The 20,098-nt window shown below is 34.2% G+C and overlaps 2 protein-coding genes across 2 annotated transcripts in view; one reads left to right on the top strand and one right to left on the bottom strand.

The window, feature by feature from the left end:
- Positions 1 to 20,098, bottom strand: part of LOC138708853 (uncharacterized) — a 425,577-nt gene that overhangs the window by 121,272 nt on the left and 284,207 nt on the right. The window lies entirely within an intron of this gene.
- On the top strand, positions 853 to 7,742 carry LOC138708590 (uncharacterized). Its single transcript, XM_069838706.1, has 2 exons — positions 853 to 995; positions 6,756 to 7,742. Exons 1-2 carry the CDS (start codon positions 905 to 907, stop codon positions 7,307 to 7,309), a joined length of 645 nt encoding a protein of 214 aa, XP_069694807.1. The 5' UTR covers positions 853 to 904; the 3' UTR covers positions 7,310 to 7,742.

The raw sequence follows: 20,098 nt of genomic DNA, 5'->3' as shown, positions 1-20,098 counted from the left end.
GTGATGTTTCGTCTAGTAGCGCATAGCTGGGCTAGCTTTATCACAGGTTTTCATAAACACAGGAGTAAAATGACGCCCAAAGCTCGCTTATCTTCATCTCTCGACCAGTGCTTGCTGTGTTGCGCCGTTCAAGTCTAGGCGTGTGAATATAATTTATTTAATGCCCTCGAAACTTATTGCTGTGACACTAAGCAAACAATGCCGAATCCCTCTTAATAATGCAAGGTTTTTTCTCAATATTTTTTTTACATTTTTACAAATGGGCAAAAAGCCTAAAAGTAAGTAAAATCAGACTGTCTCTCTCTCTGTATACAATAAAAATAAGGATTTCTCATTCAATGTTCTGCAGTAAATGGTTCCAGAGTTCTGAACGCTGAAAGAGGCTTGTTTCTATAAAATACGCTAAATTTGTCGCTCAACAATACGAAAGCCGTTTGACTTTCGATAGTACATTTTTGCAAATGCACTCTCCTCAGCACCTTGTATAAGTAGGGAAAAAAATTAGAGTATAAAAAATGCGAGGTTTTTTACTGATCGATTTCATATGGAATAGCCCATACTGTGTTGCTATGTTATCACGGCATACTCAATACTATTGCCAACTACTCAGACCGGAAATACGAAACAACAGTACTTAACCTCAAAAGTAAGATAAGCTGAAATGTTACATTAACAGAATAACAAGTGTGTTTATTATGTGTTTCAAAGCGAATTTCAAAGTATGTTTCTTGTGTGTTTTAAAGTGTTTATTGTGTTTCAAACCGTGTTCATTGTGTTTCAAAGTGTGTTTATTGTTTTTCGAAGTATGTTTTTCAGCATAGTAATTGTCCAATTCCCTCTAGGTGCCTATGTAATCTGTACTGCCTGCAGTAGCTACCTATCTCTTTGGAAACGGACGGATCAGATGGAAATGGACGAGGATGTGGGAGCTGAGATCACTATTCATGCTAATTTCAGCGCTGTTATCAAGACTGAGACAGACAGACAAGTGAACGGTGAGTTCATCCACCAAGTAACCACTTTTGTAAAGAACGAATAAATTGGTATCATTATGCATAATTGAAAGTTTTGACTGACTGAAGACATTCATACCTCACGACACAGACACTGACGGAGGGGATTGTAGGGAGTATCTGTAGTTAACTTCCCCTTGAAAGGGTTTGCTGTAGGAATTTCGTAGACTTTGTGACTTGCGAGTATGACAATATACCAATAATTGTCTTTTTTGTTAACGGTGTTAGCAATAAATGTGGGATAATCGTTAGAAAATGGGAGTACCCAGACAAAATCTTAGTTCATTATAAATTCAATTGCATTACCAGGATGCAAACTAGAGTATCTAGCGTATAAGTTCACCTATATTCTTGCTATTTGGTTAATGGTGCGAAAAGCATCGTATTTATTGTTCATTATTTCATGGCCATATTCGGCTAATTCTTTTACTTAACTAAAAATACCTGAATTCATAGTTCTGTAGTCATATCGTTATGAAGGGTTAAGAACAACGAGGCTGTGGTATCATTAGGTTATTATTATTATTATTATTATTATTATTATTATTATTATTATTATTATTATATTTACATGTTACTATAGTTTCTCCAGATACAAAACTTGGAAACAACCATACCTATTTGAATTTGAATTACCGTGTTTACTCGAATCTAAAGCGCACCTCAATTTTTAGACTTGAATAAAAAGAAATGCTTGCCGGCGAATGTTATGCGCAGCTGCAAAGCTGGTGCAAAATTTAATTAATGAATTAATTTCTTATTATTTGTTTTTATTATTTATGTTTTATTATGTATTTAGTTACTTATTCACTTATTTACTATTTATGTATTTACTTATTTACTTATTAATTTATTTAGGGTAGAGTCGGGTAGTATCGGACATCGGGTAATATCCGACAGTGCGTTTCTTTCATCTACCATCATATGATAGTACCTGAATGACATGGTTACGTTTCTCTATGCGAAATCACAGAAACGTAACCATGTCAATTAGGTAGGTACTATCCTCGTGTGGTAGATGAAAGAAACTCACTATCCGATATTATCCGATGTCCGATACTACCCGACTCTCCCCTACTTATTTACTTATTTATTTATGTATTTATGTACTTATTTACTTACTTATTTATTTACTTATTTACTTAGTTATTTATTTACTTATTTACTTATTTATTTACTTATTACCTTATTTATTTACTTATTTATTTATTTGCTTATTTATTTATTCACTTATTTATTTATTATTTATTTACTTACTTATTTACTCACTTATTTATTTACTTATTTATTTATTTACTAATTTATTAATTTACTTATTTACTTATTTATTTATTTACTAACTTATTTATTTATTTACTTACTTAGTTACTTACTTATTTATTTACTTATTTATTTATTTAGTTACTTATTTACTTATTTATTTATTTACTTATTTATTTAATTACTTATTTATTTATTATTTATTTACTTACTTATTTACTTACTTATTTACTCACTTATTTATTTACTTAATAATTTATTTATTTACTTATTTATTTATTTACTTACTAATTTATTTATTTACTTATTTATTTATTTACTTACTTATTTCCTTTTTATTTATTTATTTATTTTTTATATGTATAATTAATGAAAAATAGTCACATCATGGCATTAACTACAATAATATTTCAATTCTAATGGTAATAATGTCATCAAACCATCTCAAGTTTTGTAGTTTTTAATATCCAATACACAACTGTACCCAGAAAATTACACACTACAGAATCGAACCTGTAAATTATTGTTAGTAAGTTCAGTTTTTAATAACCAATTTAATTTGAGCTGCAAATATGTCGGCATTCTTGCAGATCATGGCCTTCGTGTAATATTGTTTACTGTAGTGTGTGTTTTGTTTTATTCTGAAATGCAATTAGCTAGTTCTCAAAACTGACGACAGATGGATTTTGGAAAATAGGAAAATTATGTTGAAAAATTGACATTCTACTGAAAACTACTATTTTTCTGAAAAAGTTTGAGTTTCAAGCATCAAAATGAGGGGTCATTTATTAAAATCCGTGTAGGCGTTTTTCCGTAATTTCCATTACCAGTTCAAATTATATATATAGATTTTCAGTGCTTAGCTCACAAATAACTTTTGTGAGGTAGGGAATTTGGGCCGATATATGACGATAAATTTGTCTGGGGCCTCCCATTTAGGGACACGATGTTTCGGCATTACTTTCCTTCCAAAGGTAGGCAGGCTAAAGACGTCTGTTACTCTCAGACGGTTTGAACCCTTGAAACTTGGACCAAACTACGAGCAAGACTATCTATGACGACCGTTGGAGCAACCTTGGGATAGGAGTAATAAAGAATTCCGAAGTGATCGGGGAAAATCTTCCTCAAACCCCCTTTTTTCTCACTAAGTTTCACAGAATGCAGTCGGCACATAATCCTGGTTGCCTTTTGTGAGAAACGTTTACTGACTGAGCTACTATTAACCATTACAACGCTCAAAAACTACAATTCAGATTCCTCCATTGTTATGATGTAATTTATTCCAGGTCCATAAACATAACACCATTCATAACAAAACCAGTTAGACAAGACATCCAGAGAAATAATTATTTAAGAGATGCAAACTTCTGGGTGACAAAAATCAGGAGAAGGACGCGTGTTCTTTGAACATAATTTAACGAAACAAAAGACGAGAGAAGGCGCTTGAGAAATTTTTATAACGAAGATGCAGTCGGGGAAGGAAAGAAAAATAGATGCTGATTTCGAAGAAAGAAATGAAAACGGGAAGAACACGGCTTAGTGCTATTGTTTTGCAGGAAAAATTGTAACAATGGCTTCGGATTCTTCTTGTTTACAGTCAGGAAACACAAGTTCGACTTTCATGAGATACGAGTATTAGAGTTCGAAAGTGAGAGAATGTGCCTCTCATTGCCGGTAGATGTAGCAGGTGTCTTTTGAACACAAAATATATCTGTCGTGTCTACCACAATAATAAAATTGTCAATAGGAATTGTAAATGTAACATTTACGTCGATTAATTTAATTCTTATTAAAAAATATTGGAAATGATTGTAATTTTAAGTTTACACAATACCTACACATACTTATATAACTTCTGTTTTTCTAAAATTCATTCCCTGAATATTACACAACACACATCTATATATATAATTTGAACTGGTAATGGAAATTACGTGAAAACGGCTGAACGGATTTTAATGAGTGACCTCTCATTTTCATGCCTGGCATCCAAAGTTTTTTTTCGGAAAAATAGCAGTTTTCAGTGAAATGTCAATTTTCCTACATAATTTTCCTATTTTCCAAAATCCATCTGTTGTCAGTTTTGAGAACTAATTTTATTGAATCACGGCCGACTTGTTTGAATTTCAGAACAAAACACACACTACAATAAACAATAGGCTATTACACGAAGGTCATGACCTGCAGGGTTGCCGACATATTTAGAGCTCAATTCAATTTGTTATTAAAAACTGCAGTGTATAATTTTCTGAGTACAGCTGTGTATTGGATATTCAAATCTACGAAACTTGAGGTGGTTTGATGACATTATTACCATTAGAAATTAAATATTATTATAGTTAGTATCATGATGCGTGTATTCTTGTATTGTACATAATATTGATGCTATATTGATGACATGAAAGTGAAACGTTTTGAGGTTATGTAAGTAAATGTAGAGAATATCTTAATTTAGATCTTCATTTCTATAATTTACTGAGTGGCTGCTATATATAACTAAAAAACTTAAGTAAGATAATAATATTGTTATTAAAAATCAAATATTTTTATACTTATTAAACCAGTGGGGTTGGGTCTTTTTCATATACTTAATGGCGGTGTAGCTGTAGATATTGATATGTGTCATTGTGTTCAGTATTGGCTCGAGAGAGCGCAAAAATTACAGTTCGTTCCTAAGGAAAGATAAAAAGGTATTACTTACTGATAATATAAGAGGCCTAGAAAATTTTGTAGTCTCCAGATTATTTCAGCAAGATCTTTCAGTAGGATAAAATGATTTTACGCTCTACATTTCAAGTTCTACATGCAGCAGCTATACGAAAATGCTTTTGTTCGAAAGCTTAGCAAACCTGGCATTTTTTTAACTTTTGCCTACAGTCCACAATGACCTGAAATAGCTACTGCTATCGTCCTGACATTGATACTTGCGTTTTCGCGTTGAAACTCAAGAACTGAAGTTGGATAGGTTCAAGAAAAAGTATTTGGCCTAAAAAAATCCATTCAGATGTTTCATTATTATGGAAGCAAATAACTATCAAAAAGACAAGTATTCTTCATTGAAAATAAATCTGGAAAATTTTTATTTGAACGTCTAACGAACTTAGTTTGCAGCAGCATTTGCTGCACAAGCCACTAGTACTTATATAATTCTGCATTTTTTTAAAGTTCATTCCCTGAATGTTACACAATACCTACACATACTTATACAGGGACATCATTTTATTTTTACTTGCATTTTTATTGTACCTGCATTTCTGAATGTACTTCACTCTCACCCCTTCACTAATGTGTCCTTGCTCCCGTCAGACACACAAACTTACGTCCGCTGTTGCATTCGAAGTCTTCAAGCAGTGAAGTAAACACTGCAGTGTATAGTGTGTTTCATAAATATGATTGCGTTTTCTATAGAAGAAAGAACCTATATTAATAATATCGTACTAAAAATTATATTCAAGAAACGATAAATTCAATTTCATAGAATATGCTTCAAAATGTTTTTAATAATATGCGTAAAGAATTGAAGCCTGCATTGTAATGAACGGCAACCATTTTCAGCAACTTATTTAAAAATTCAGATTAGCTTTTTTTAAATTGAGGTGGCTAGAAGCAAAGGAATGCTAGTGACATTTGTAATAACATGAGTTAAGTGCATCCAGTGTAAGCAAAAGTATCTAAAATTTTAGTGGCAAAGGGATATTTTAATCGCATCACACATTAAAATTTAAATAAAAAATTTCACCGATTTTACGAAAGCTTAAATATTTAAACCCCATTTTCTCAAAAGTAACTTAAGTGCACTTACAGCCCTTTACTTATGACCCCCTCAATTTAAATGCACTCTCTATATTGTATGATAACATCAATAATTAGTATGCTAAATAAAGTAGACATTACATAACGAACATAGCCGCCTGAAAAGTTGAGTTTTTGAAAAAAAAATGTTACTGCTCTACTGTATTTTGATAAATTCCGTAAAAGTGATGATCAAACTGAAAATCGTAATATCGTATTTCCCTACAACATAAATGGATACACTACTTTTCTCTCCTCCTATACCTAGTAAAATGATTTGTTTACATATTGCACTAGTAACATCAAACTTCTGTAATGGAAGGGGGCAACAGTGTTTCCGAGTATAGCCAGGTTAATGTTAAAAATGTTGGTAAAAATAAAGTGATGTCCCTGTACAATTTATATATTTTTAATTCATTCCCTAATGTTACACAATACACATAATTATATAATTTCTATTTTGTCTGAAAATAGTATTGTAATAGGCCTATAACCTAAATAAAATGAATAACAAAATAAAATATTTGTTTAAGTATAATATTTGGTAAGTATTTCGGCCCTCATAATCTTGTGGCTAAGCCAATGGGATCCGTGTACAAATAAGGTTGGAGACCCCTATTTTAAAGGACATTCCAATTGAAAGGTACCTAAATAAAAATAAATACAACGATTTATTGTATTTTCTTTCAGGAAACACGGTGCGAAATAAATGGAAAGCCCTAAAGGACCAGAACCGAAAAGTTCCCTGTATCCTTCACCGAAGTTCTCAAGACGGTATTACTCTGTCGTATTTTCACAGTTCGGATTCCTCAGAAGATCAATTCACTGTGATGCCAGCAATCGGAAAAGTTGAACTCACAAACGTGACAGAAAATGGCGCAGACTCCGACATGGAGGACACTCAGTTCGAAGATATTCCGCGTCGACCTTTGCCTTCGCCTTCGCTAACCTCAGATGAAGAGCCAGATTCAAAGAGTACAGCATCTATTAAAGAAGCTCAAATGAAGGTCGAATTAGAAAAACTGAAACATGAAACCAGACGTGCACAGGAAAATGATGATTGTGATATGAACTTTTTAAAGAGCTTATTGCCAGACATTAAACAACTTTCAACAATGCAAAAACTTAACTTTAAAATTGCAGTGATGAAAGCAATGCAAGAGAGTCTTACTTTGGAAGAAGCCACCTACGTAATATGTTCTGATGTGACAGAACAAACTTTGTCACAAAATGACTACAACTGAGATGTTGTGATTTTTTCTGTTTTAGTTTCTTTGCAAATCTAATAATGTTCTAATACAGTGGTTCCCAAATTGTGTAAGGGGTTGAGAGGAGCCACGGGATGGTTTACAAAATAGGTCGAAAAGTTTCTTATTAACATTTATTTTGTATTTATAAACATAAACAATATTGAACAAGAATAAAAAATGTTCGCGTAGGCTTCCGCGGCTGGTGTACATGGTGTGTGGATAAGCTTCAGGGCTTCTACCGCGTTGTCTTGGTGTTGGTGGCTGACGTTTCGACCGCTGTGTTGTGGCCATCTTCAGAGCAGTTGTTGGATAAGAAAATAGTCTGCCAGCTCTTATATATAGTAGTCTCGAAGGGGGGAGTAATTGCTGTGATAGGTCGTAGGTTCTCATTCTGGCATCTGATTGGTCCTACGTGGTCCAATCCGGTTGAGGTCTGTATGAAGGGGAGTGTTCATATTAAATACTTGCCCTCATAAGGTCCGAAAGAGTGACCTTGAAGGGGGGGCGCCGCGTACATGTGGAGACCTGGTTTCTCGTTCCTAAGTATAGGTTGTAGGTTCTCCTTCTGGCATCTGCTTGGTCCTACGTGGTCCAATCCCGTGTTATTGCGTACCTTTTAAATTTGTCCTCCCAATTCTCTTTCGATTTTTCGATACTATTTCCTTATCCAACAACTGCTCTGAAGATGACCACAACACAGCGGTCGAAACGTCAGCCAAGAACACCAAGACAACGCGGTAGAAGCCCTGAAGCTTATCCACACAGCAAGAATAAAAAATGTTTCGGTAGTTGTGAAGTAAAAAATAATTAATGCGATTAATGTGCCAGTTTTTCAGAAAGAAGTTTCTCAAAACTGGATTCAGCATTCCATACACACAGTGTTGTCAGTTTAAAGTTCAAGGAAATTTTTCACTTTTGGTTTGATGGTGAATATAGACGAGAAACTCATTTTACATAAATACAATGTTGAAAATATTAAAAAATTTAAGAAATGTGTATTTTTGTTAGGTCGAGGGATTCTTGCATTCTTTGGATTCAAAACTGGTTCACGCTATGCGAAAAAATATAATTTAAATAATTGATTAAATGGCGATCTTACTCGAGTTAATTATGTAAGCATGTGCGGCTTACAAGAAAATGGTTACAACCCAAACATAATAGACAACATCATAAGGAAGACAAAACAAAAACTCAACAAACACACAAAACACAACACAAGAACACAAGAAATACATCACACTAACATACGAAAACAAAAACACAAACAAGATCACATCCTCATTCAGAAAACATAAATACAATATAGCATACAAAACAGAAAACACACTACAAAGACATCTCAACACATAAACAACACAAACAAATAAATACAAGATCGCATCGTCATTCAGAAAACATAAATACAACATAGCATACAAAACAGAAAACACACTACAAAGAAATCTTAACACACAAACAACACAAACAAATAAATACAAGATCGCATCGTCATTCAGAAAACATAAATACAACATAGCATACAAAACAGAAAACACACTACAAAGACATCTCAACACATAAACAACACAAACAAATAAATACAAGATCGCATCGTCATTCAGAAAACATAAATACAACATAGCATACAAAACAGAAAACACACTACAAAGACATCTTAACACACATCAACACAAACAAATAAATACAAGATCGCATCGTCATTCAGAAAACATAAATACGACATAGCATACAAAACAGAAAACACACTACAAAGACATCTCAACACACAAACAACACAAACAAATAAATACAACCACACAGGCGCATAAAAACTCACATGCAATAGTTACGACAGTTTCTACATTGGACAGACAGGCAGATCATTCCAAACTCCATACAGAGAACACATGAAAGCAATAACTAGAGGACACAATACATCTACATATGCCGAACGCATAACTAATGCTAACCATACATACAATAACATAAATACAGACATGGAAATCCTACACATACAACCCAAAAACCAAGAACTCAACACACTAGAACAATATGAAAAATACAGACACGCTAAAACACACCCTGATCAAATTCTCAACACACAGATCAATTTCAGAACACACACACTATTTGACACCACATTTCAACACTTTTCAACAATCGAACGCACCCACACAACAGGCAGCGAAGTTCGAGATGAGGCCGAGATCTAGTAGGCTCTGAGGATGGTGTGAAGAAAACTGAAACAGCTGTAAGCCGCACATGCTTACATAATTAACACGAGTAAGATCGCCATTTAATCAATTATTTATATTCAAGTGTTACAAGTAGTGTACGAAAGATTCAACATGGATATAATTTAAACATTCCACTTCTAGGTACATATTTGAATGAGATTTTCCTTCATAGTTTCTGAAACTTCAGTCGAACTAATTGTCTAAAAACGGATTCATCATCTTTATGATAGTCGTAATTGTCTTAAGTTACTTCCGGAATGTACTCAAAAAGTTGTTGATTAAAATTGTGGAAACTTGGTTGCACGTCCGCAAAAACACAGTATTTGCCTATCATATGTAGCGAAAATTTCCTTGAGCTCTTTAATACACTGGAAAGAATCAAAATATTTTTGTCAAATGATATTGACCAGAAATCAAATTTCTTTGTAAACCAGTTAATTTTATCTGTGGCTGTTATAATGTTAATATCTTGGCCTAGCAAACTATTATTCAAAACGCGCTCAGTCCATTTTTATGAAAGGACTGGACATAGTTTTTTATCCACCGATCTACGGACTGAGCTTGTTTTCAAGTGATATACACAATAACACAAATTTTTAGACAAGGATTGGCGTTGTTTTTGGAATAAAATAAGCTTAAAATACAATGATAGAAATCTAAAAAAATCATATAAGTTATAATATATGTACAAATAATAAAATGGACTGAGTGAGTTTTGGGATCATATTCTTCAATTTGGAAAATAGGTTTGCATATATTCCGATTTCTCATCTTGTACGTACAGGTATATTAAAAGTTCTGTTCTTAACCGTAAAACTTTTTTCAACACGTTATTCCAAGAAAGCCATCTTTCGTGTGATAAAGAGTATTTTTATACCTTCACAAATTTTGCTGAAAATACGAGTTTGCAACTTCCTTCCTTTGATAGAATTTACCACTTCATATTGAACTATTACCGCAGCGCCACAGTGGTATTGGTTTGAAGTACTACAATCATTTTGTAAAAGAATGTTCCATAATTAACTCTTCCACTTCTGAATCACTCATTGCAAAGCTATGAGGAAAGAAATCACTGCTGCAACAATGCTTCAGATCAGCAGTTGAAAATCATAAAAATATTACTCCTAGTCACGTTGCTCCGACTATTGAGGTATCGCTTTGATGTATTATCATGTCTTGAACCGTTGCTGGTATCGATTATTATCGTTACTTCAACATAATCTTAGCCTTAGACATGCGACAATGCATAAAATGTCCTATTTGTTCCAGTTGATTTAGATAGCGGACGACATTTTGTCATCTTGACACAAAATTCATGCATAAAAGGGCAGTAACAGGATTAATTTAACAGAAAAGACGCCAGTTTACTCAATCAGTAGCGTTAGGTATGACATCTCTGGGGTGCACCGATTAAATCAAATATTTGCCGTTAACATGGCGGTAATGTTTGTGTTCTAGCGTGGTATAGACACTGAAATGCAAAACAAAACGACAGGAGAGAGAATTTTGGGCATGAGAGTTGTTAAGTTGCTATAGTGAGGATAAGGCATTAAGTTTCAATCTGATAAAATACGTCTGAACATAGAAGACTGCAAACTAAAAACTAGCATCATTGTTGACATACTCTAGTCATTACACTTAATTGTATTTTACTGATCCTCTTGCAGGTTCTCAGAAGTTTATGTTGCTTTCAATGCCCAGCTCGTTGGCATTACGTTTATGCCACTAATATAAAGTTGTTTGGAAATAAAAGTTATTTTTCCTAGCAACAAGACTCCACAGAGATATCAATAGAGCCGTATAACTGATGTTTCATGGTATAAATTGAAGGCCACAAAGTAGGCATACCGCGCATTTCAACATGTTTTTACGGTCGCATAAGACCACTTAATTTTAGAGTCAATATGGAAATGCATGAGTTTGTTAACCAACAATTATTAATTTTCTTGTTACAATAATATTAAATAATTTCAAAATACTACAAGATTATTTTTATATAATTCATTGACAATTCCTATGAGAGTCATTTCATAAATAATGCACAGGTTGGCAGAACTGTGAAGTGGATGACGCAACACCGATGAAAATTACATCAGTTGCAGTTGAAGCATTTAGGAAGAAGCATGTGTGATCGTTTCGTCCATAGCATACTCTGTATTTAGGTAACGAGAGCTAGAAATGGAGCCTACACGCGTCTCGGGTACTGTGACGATTGAAGACCAAAGATCGAATCTTTACGCGGCAAAGCCCCGCCACAGAAATCCACAGTTCCACAGTGCTTTGAGTGGAGTTTGTGGTGAACTTATAATGGACCCTGACACAGTTTCTCTTTGGGATACTCGTCAAGCAGTCAAGCAGTGAGGGACCTATCGCACAGAATTTTTTTTTTTTTTGTATTCTTCAAATTCTTTTCCAAAGTATGAAATACTAAATTTGGTGAAATCCCCGTCGCTTCTGAAAGTTTCTCACACGTAGCTCGACGATCTTATTGAAGAGCATCCGCCATACGTTTCACACTTTGTTAACCTGTTGATGTTTTTGGCCTTCCTTGTCTTGCATCATCATCTAAACTGACGTGAAAACGAGTATCCCAACGGTCCACTGTAAGCTCACCACAAACTCCTCTCCGCTGTAGATTTCTGTGAGGTTTTGCCACATAAAGATTCGATCTTTGATCTTCAATCGTCACAGTACTCGAGGCACATGTAGACTCCATTTCTAGCTCTCGTTACCTAAACACAGAGTAAGCTATGGACGAAACGAATACATGTAATTCTTCTTCAATCCTTCAATTGCAACTGACGTAATTTTCATTGGTGTTTCGTCATCCATCTCACAGTTCTGCCAACCTGTGAATTATTTATAAACTGACCCCCGTACATCGACTTATAAAAGGGAAATGAAGAAATAGACTCAAGCTGAATAACTTTGGCAGATATGAAATTATTCAGAAAACAGCAAGTTACACCTGTTCGGACCGTAAAGAGAACTTTAACACAAGCATAAAGCAACATTTATTAATTGAAGAAAAATTGGCTAGTACTTATTTCAAGAACGAGTGAGGAAAGACTCCACGAATCTTTACAATAAAAATTAAAACAGAAAGAAAAGATTGTCAGACATCTTTTGTTTTTTATGTAACTCCCTTCTTGTTTATATACATTATTTTTCGTCCTTATTTTCAGCATCTTTCAATTACAGTCCCGTATACAGTAGGGAACACTGATATTGTAATGTTTGCATTTTAATGTAATTTCTAAGTATGAATTAAGCACCCAACTTATGTTCAGAGATGCACATAACTTTTCATTTGAATTGCTTGTTACCTGCTATCGCTTTGTGCCTTATTGATAGTATATTGTGTATTACTTATATTATTTTAGTGTACATTTACTTTTAAGTTACTATTAAGTTTTGAAATGTATCATAATTAACACATTTTTGGATAGTTGTATGATCAGTAGACCGCGGGACTTCATGTAATTGTATGTTTTTATTGGTTTGGTATTCTGTGAAAGTAAAAATGAATCTTTTCCAATCATGGTTTTTATATTCGAACGATGCCAACTTTATTTTGCACGAATTCATATTTTGAGGGTTTTTCCCTTTGAGTGCACATATAAAGTGGAAGTGAAAGAAATGTGTAAATTGAAGGAAACGTTAGAGCACATTCAAACGAATGAAAAACGTAAGGTACGTTTTGTGATTAGATGCACAATTAATTAGAAATGTAAGTTGCAAATTTCAATGTTGCCGCTAACCTTTGTAGCCCACGAATACGACAGACTGGTATTACATTGCAGATAATATGGACACTCGATATGTGTGTCTGAATTTGGCAAATTCCTCTCCGGATATCGTTCTCCATAGAGCCATTAAACTACACGCAAACTACATCTTGATTCGCTGTAAATAAACAGCATATAGAGATATTCCGTGTGCAAAAATATTGTAGTAAATTCTTAATGCAAAAAACTGTTATCAATGGAAAATTTTTTCTTGCCAACCGCTCAGTGGAATTTTAAATTTATTTAACCGGTTGTATACATAAAGGTATGTTACATATGCCCTATTTTTTCTACATTTGTTTCCTTTATAACTTCTGAGAAAAGTGTACCCAAAATTGTGGAATTTAACATTGCAAGATATGAAACTACGGACTTCCCCACCATTTTTAATTTATTGAGTATGCCTCAACGAGTATAACTCATATGTAGGGGCTATACAAGAACACATACATATGTTATACAATGTAATTGAAAAAGTTTGTGAAAAGCGAAAAATATATCAAGAATTAATGAAAGAAAGAAAACAAAGTAAGAACAAATAGTAAGATAACATTAAGTTTTTGGCAGAAAGAAGAAAAAGTTTGAAACCATGAAATAAATAAATCAACTGAGAATTAAAATAAATAATCTTCTCAAAAACGTATTTTTTAAGAATTCTTAAAACACCGGCAATTTGGTAAAATTCTATATTCTAAAGGAAGTTGGATAAAAGTTGTTGTTAAAAAATGGTTAAGTCCTTCCGTTCCATAAGTTACGGAGCTATGCTGAGAAAAAAATATATTGTCTTTTTGTCTTGTTAAATAAGTATGTATATCTTTAAAAGTGGCTTGTTTTTATACAATACATGATAAGGAAATTAATGAAATTTACAAACATAAACAATTCATCATTTGAGTGAAAGGTACAGCACGGAAAAATGTTGTTAATTTTGTCCCAAAGTTTTTCTTTTGACCATTTAGATCTTTAAGATGAAGATAATAATAATAATAATAATAATAATAATAATAATACTTTATTGCCAGAACAAAGATACATATTGATTTGTTTTAATATAATAACTCTCTAGCACCCCCAGAAAGAGTAAGTTACAAAAGATACTTAGACTTGTTTCATATGATGTTCAGTTATACATAATATGTGAGATATTAATCAGGAAATTGGAATCAAACACCTAGAAGCTCTGGACGTCATGTCAAACATGTAATTCTACCAGTCTACAATCTTTTTGAGGGCATTAACATTTCCCCGATTTTGTAACTTTCTAATTTGAGCCAACACTGAATTCAATTTAATGTAATGTAAAATGTTTCATTTTCCCAGTGTTTGTACTTCAAATATTGATGCTACCATTATACATATTAAACTCATCTGCAAGTACTATGTACCAACATCTAAACTTGTTTTACTCTTTTTCGTATTATAGCCAGTATAGTTTTGCTATTTGCATTAGCGTGTTTGCAACCACTATGTTCACTACTAGCTTTGTGTATCAACTATGTTTTTGATTATAATGCTAAGCTTGTAACATTTAGCTGCTAATAAAATAAAGAAAAATGTAATCAGAATATTTATTTTTAATATTATAACATGAACTGTTAAAAATCCTACATCAGAATTCCCTTGTACCACTATCACGATATCATTCCCACACCTTTATATCTCCTCCAAAAAAGGATCCCAACCAGATATAAATATGAACAGAAAACGAAAAAAAAAAAAAAAAAAAAATACAGGGTGAAGTAAAATTTATGGTACAAAATGTTATGTTTTATTTAACGACGCTCGCAACTGCAGAGGTTATATCAGCGTCGCCGGATGTGCCGGAATTTTTTCCCGCAGGAGTCCTTTTACATGCCAGTAAATCTACTGACATGAGCCTGTCGCATTTAAGCACACTTAAATGCCATCGACCTGGCCCGGGATCGAACCCGCAACCTTGGGCATACTGTAGAAGGCCAGCGCTATACCAACTTGCCAACCAGGTCGACATGGTACAAAAAGGACTATGAATTTTAGAATAATGTTTACATACCTAGAAATTCAGTTTATTTGTAAAGAATGCTACACATTTTTCCATTTACTTTAAGGCCAACAGTTCCTTATTTTTTTAAATTGAGGACTTAGCTGCAATAGCCCCATAGGCCCTTATTCCGGAGAATGCATAAATCGATTCTCCGTAGTTTCTTTGTTATACCCACAAAGTTTCGTTGAGAAATGTTGAACAGTAATGCTGATAAACCTGTTTATTTTAATATATTTATATGCAGTGCACTGCTTTTAAAAATTTCAACTCTATATATCTCAGAACAGCATTTTGGAGTATGGACCCTTATTGCAGATAAGTCCTCAATTACATCCGGTAAAATAAATGTTCTCTTTCATTCACTTCACAATTGTGTAGTCGACTCAGGAAATTATCCGCCACACGTGACGGAATGGCTGCAATTTCATCATGGATGGAAGTCTGTAATTCCACAATTGTCTCCTTACGAGTGGAATATACCTTATTCTTGAGGTAGTCACAAAGAAAGTGAAACTGATAAGTCCGGGGACCTGGAGGGCCAATGGATGTCACCAAAGCGAAAATGGGTCGGCCCGGATACAGCTGTCGCAATCTGTTCATGCTGACATTGGCTGTGTGGGCAGTAGTCCTATCTTGCTGAAACCATGTGTCAAGATGTCCTATCCTTTTTAATTCAGGTACTAGGAAGGTGTTGAGCATTTGAAGATATCGTTCTGAGTTAACAGTAAGGTTCTATCTTGGAGATTTTTATTGGGTTCATTTACGACGCTGTATCAACATCTCTGGTTATTTAGCGTCTGAATGAAATGAAGGTGATAATGCCGGTGAAATGAGTCCGGGGTCCATCACGGAAAGTTATAGCTCTCGCAAGAAACGATTACCGAAAACCAATGGTGGCATTGCTGTCTGTTTTGACGTGTGTATGTAGGCACACCGAGGGTGGAGAGGTGCGGGCCGATGTAAGTACTGTCTCTTCCAAGAAGATGAACAAATGATGACATCGTTGTGGAAATAAAGAACGTAGCAAGAGAAAAATTCGAAGCTAATTAAACGCGCAACATATGTTTACGAATGAAATAATAATACCGTGCGATACAAGACACGCATTCACATGCAATGGAACAAACTAAAGTCGTAATGTAACTATGACAACCCAAGACTGATTCTATCGATGTCATTTCTCTTCCGACTGTACTCTCGAATATCATTCAAGTTATCTCGTGACCTTTCCTCTCGCCCGCTCTTCCTTATCGCAGTGTTTGATTCGCATTCCTTCCGTCGGTAATCCGTGGTTGCGAGACCTATACCCAGCATCTGTCTTGGGGATCCTCGAAAAATTATGGGCCAATAATTCCAAATCTGGCTACATCGCACCACACTGTAACTTTAGGGCTATATATTGGAGTTTCATGAAGCGACTGAGGGTTGGTGTCCAAACAATATCGGAAGTTTGCTTGTTGACAAATCCGGTTAAGTGGAAATGTGCTTCATCAGACATGAGCAAATTAGGCATAATATTGTTCTCAGCAATCATTTCTTGAAGTTGCGCACAGAATGCTATTCACATCTGCCGGTCAGTTGGATGCAACTTATGAACAACTTGCAGCTTATAAGGATGGAATTTCAAATCTGCTTTCAATATCCGGTTAAGCTATCGCCGGCTGATTTGGATTGCCAGCGAATGTCGACGGGCTGAGCGCTGTGGACTTCGTTGCATTTCTGCACGACCACGATTGACGTTCTCAGGCGTTCGGACGGTTCTTGGCGTACCTGACGATTTCTTGTTTTCCGCTTTTCCATGTTCCTTCCAAGACTGGACCCATCGCACAATTGTCCATCTGTCAGGAACACGATGACGATGTCCTTGGCGAAAGAAACGCTGAACTGCGATTACACTATTTAAACGAATGAAAGCTTCCACAACCTCAATGCGTATTTGCATGGCCCACTGATTCATCATAAATAATAAATGTTTATAAAAGTTTATTTATTTCAAATGCATCGGAAGATGCCGTAACATGGTCAAGTACAAATTTACATAATTATACAGAACAGAACATATCAGACCTCCTGGAATAAACAAACAATTCCAAAGACGCCGTCAAATAGCTTACTACTACAATAGTGGAAAGTAAAGATTAATAATACGCATGTGGTTAGCGACAGCGTCGCCATTGCCATCTAGCGACTCGCTATGAGAAGAAATACATAGGCTATATTTAAATTTAAAGAGAAAAATGTTAGTTTGATATTTAAGAAACATAATAACTACATAAATTCAAAGCTCTTTCTTTTGTTTTTGTACCCTTGTCATCTATATGAATTGTAAAATAAAATCTCAATTTTAATAAGGAAATAGGAGGAAAGAAAATTACTAGAAAAATAAATAATGATTATCTAGTCATTTGAAAGAAACGATTTGTTTAATATATTAACTGTGTGCTACCTTCTTTTATTTTATATTTCTGTAGCCTTTGAAAGTCACAAATGAATTGTTTACTTTTTTTACATGTCCTTTTTTAAGGACACTGAAATACTTGTTACCAGCAATCTCATGCAAACATTACTAAGAACTTTCACATTTACATTCTGTTTTAGAAAGCAATTAGTTATCTTATTTCTAAATCCATGAAGACGTTCTCACAAAAATTTGTGAAAATCATTTTCAAATATTTCTGACATCTCGGGACAATTTATTTCCACTTTTCACTTTACTTGGTCAAGATACATTGATTCCTTTTCACTGCACATAAATTTGTAACATTCAGTATAATTTACATGGGTCATGTTATACTGAATGTCAACAATAGGCTAGCTTTAATGGATGAGAGAGTTTACCTATTGTTCTCATCATTAGCTACAATACTCAAATCAATCATAACCTCATTATATGGTCCTTACAATTCCTTGTTTTTGGGAAATCTGACAGTTATTTCCGTTCATTTGGATCTGGTAATTAAAACAGTCGTATACGGCACAAATAACAACTCTTCAGCCATTTTCTTAAATTACAGGACATAAAAACAAAGAGAAAAACACCGTTTTTACCAAAACATATCAACTGCCATGGACGCTGCTGTTCGTTGTCTTTTCGAACCGCTAGGTGGCAGTCGTGGAGTATGTCGCCAATTTTTATCGTCACTTTCCACTATTGTAGTAGTAAGCTATTTGGTCTAGTACATACAGTCACGAAGCTTGAGGTGATTTTTTTCATTTCTCGCGGTACAATTCTCCAAGTGGTTAGAAATTGAGAGTACTAGGAACAATAGACTGTGCGACAGTAGCGATCTTAGTGGCTAACAACTAAAGTTCAACTGTCATTGGATGCATATTCCCTACGTATTGAGTTTTGTGACTGTATATACTAGACTGTGGTACCAGTGCGTAGTGCAGTTCAAAGCATTGCCAGTCAGTATGGGGCTTTGATCAAACGTACATCGTGCGTTTGTAATTGAAACGTGTTTCAAAAGTGGTGATAGTGTCATACGAACACAGCGTTTGTTTCGGCAACATATTGACATAGGTGGGAATGATAAAGTTCCGTCCCGGAAGTCGATTATGAGATGGGTCCGGCAGTTCAGAGTAACAACATCTGGAGCAAACAAGAAGCTCCCTGGTAGGCCACGTACGGTTTCAACCCCGGACAACAATGCAAGAGTAACAGCTGCTTTAGAGCTAATTCTAACGCTATCAGTTCGTCGGCATTCCCAAGTCCTTAACATCTCGGACAGAAATGTATTTAGTATTTAGTAGTATTTATTTATTTAACCTGGTAGAGATAAGGCCGTCAGGCCTTCTCTGCCCCTCTACCAGGAGATTCCAACTATAATATGAAGAATAAAATTACAATTAGTATTAAATTTACAATCACAATTACAAATAAAATTACAATTAGTATTAAATTTACAATTAAAATTACAATAAAAATCAAAGTGCGAAAAGATTACCTGGCTAATTAAAGCTAGATAATTTATCAACAGTAATCTCACTAGAGGTTTTGATTTATCTAGAGAAACTCAAAACTCGAGTGGGATTTAATTGACTATTACACGATTAGAAGAAAGGATATAAAGATTATAAGTAACAAAGTACTCCAATACAATAAAATATTAATTGACTTACGAAAATAAACCTGTCTTCAAATGTATTATTGCACCATTACGCAAGATGGCAGTTGGGCCAACTATGGAATCTTCATTGAACTCTGTAGACGGTTACTAGTCAAGAAGGGTTTGTTGATTCAGTTTCGTTTTTATTAAAACATTTGCATTCCACTTCAATCATCCAAATCCCAGTAATCAACGTCACTTGACAGATGATTTTCAATAAATCTCAGTATTAAACAATCTCTGATACGTGACTATCCATAATATCATATAGCACAAGCTATAACATAACCTACATAATATACACAAGTGTTAGAAAAGTTTTAATTAACGACGATGACATAAAAAATAAACATGAATAATTTTAAAAGGAATAATTATTGAATGTACAATTTTCAAATTTGAATGTGGTTGGTGGTTCAATTGATGTTATATTGGACGTGTGCGTAATAGAAGTGGAACTCGTTGATTTAGGCCTACATGGTGTATTCAACCTATTCAGGATTTCCGAATGGTGCTCTTCATTTATTTGTAAATAGGATTTCAGAAGATGCATAGGTATGATCAGTGATTTTTATTAATTCTTGTTCTTGAATGCCAATGTGAGTCATATTTGAAACTGCTGTGCATCGACTGGAGTGGTTTGTAAT

This window comes from Periplaneta americana, chromosome 11 (assembly GCF_040183065.1).
Source record: "Periplaneta americana isolate PAMFEO1 chromosome 11, P.americana_PAMFEO1_priV1, whole genome shotgun sequence".
In the NCBI taxonomy this organism is placed as follows: Eukaryota; Metazoa; Arthropoda; class Insecta; order Blattodea; family Blattidae; genus Periplaneta; species Periplaneta americana.
The sequence above is the reverse complement of the archived record's forward strand: the minus strand, read 5'-3'. Positions and strand labels throughout refer to the sequence as shown.

Excerpts from the sequence above, each read along its gene's own strand:
- LOC138708590 (XM_069838706.1), top strand. The coding sequence starts at position 905 with ATGGAAATGGACGAGGATGTGGGAGCTGAGATCACTATTCATGCTAAT. Across the intron at positions 996-6,755 it reads GACAGACAGACAAGTGAACG|GAAACACGGTGCGAAATAAA; the intron begins GTGAGTTCATCC and ends ATTTTCTTTCAG.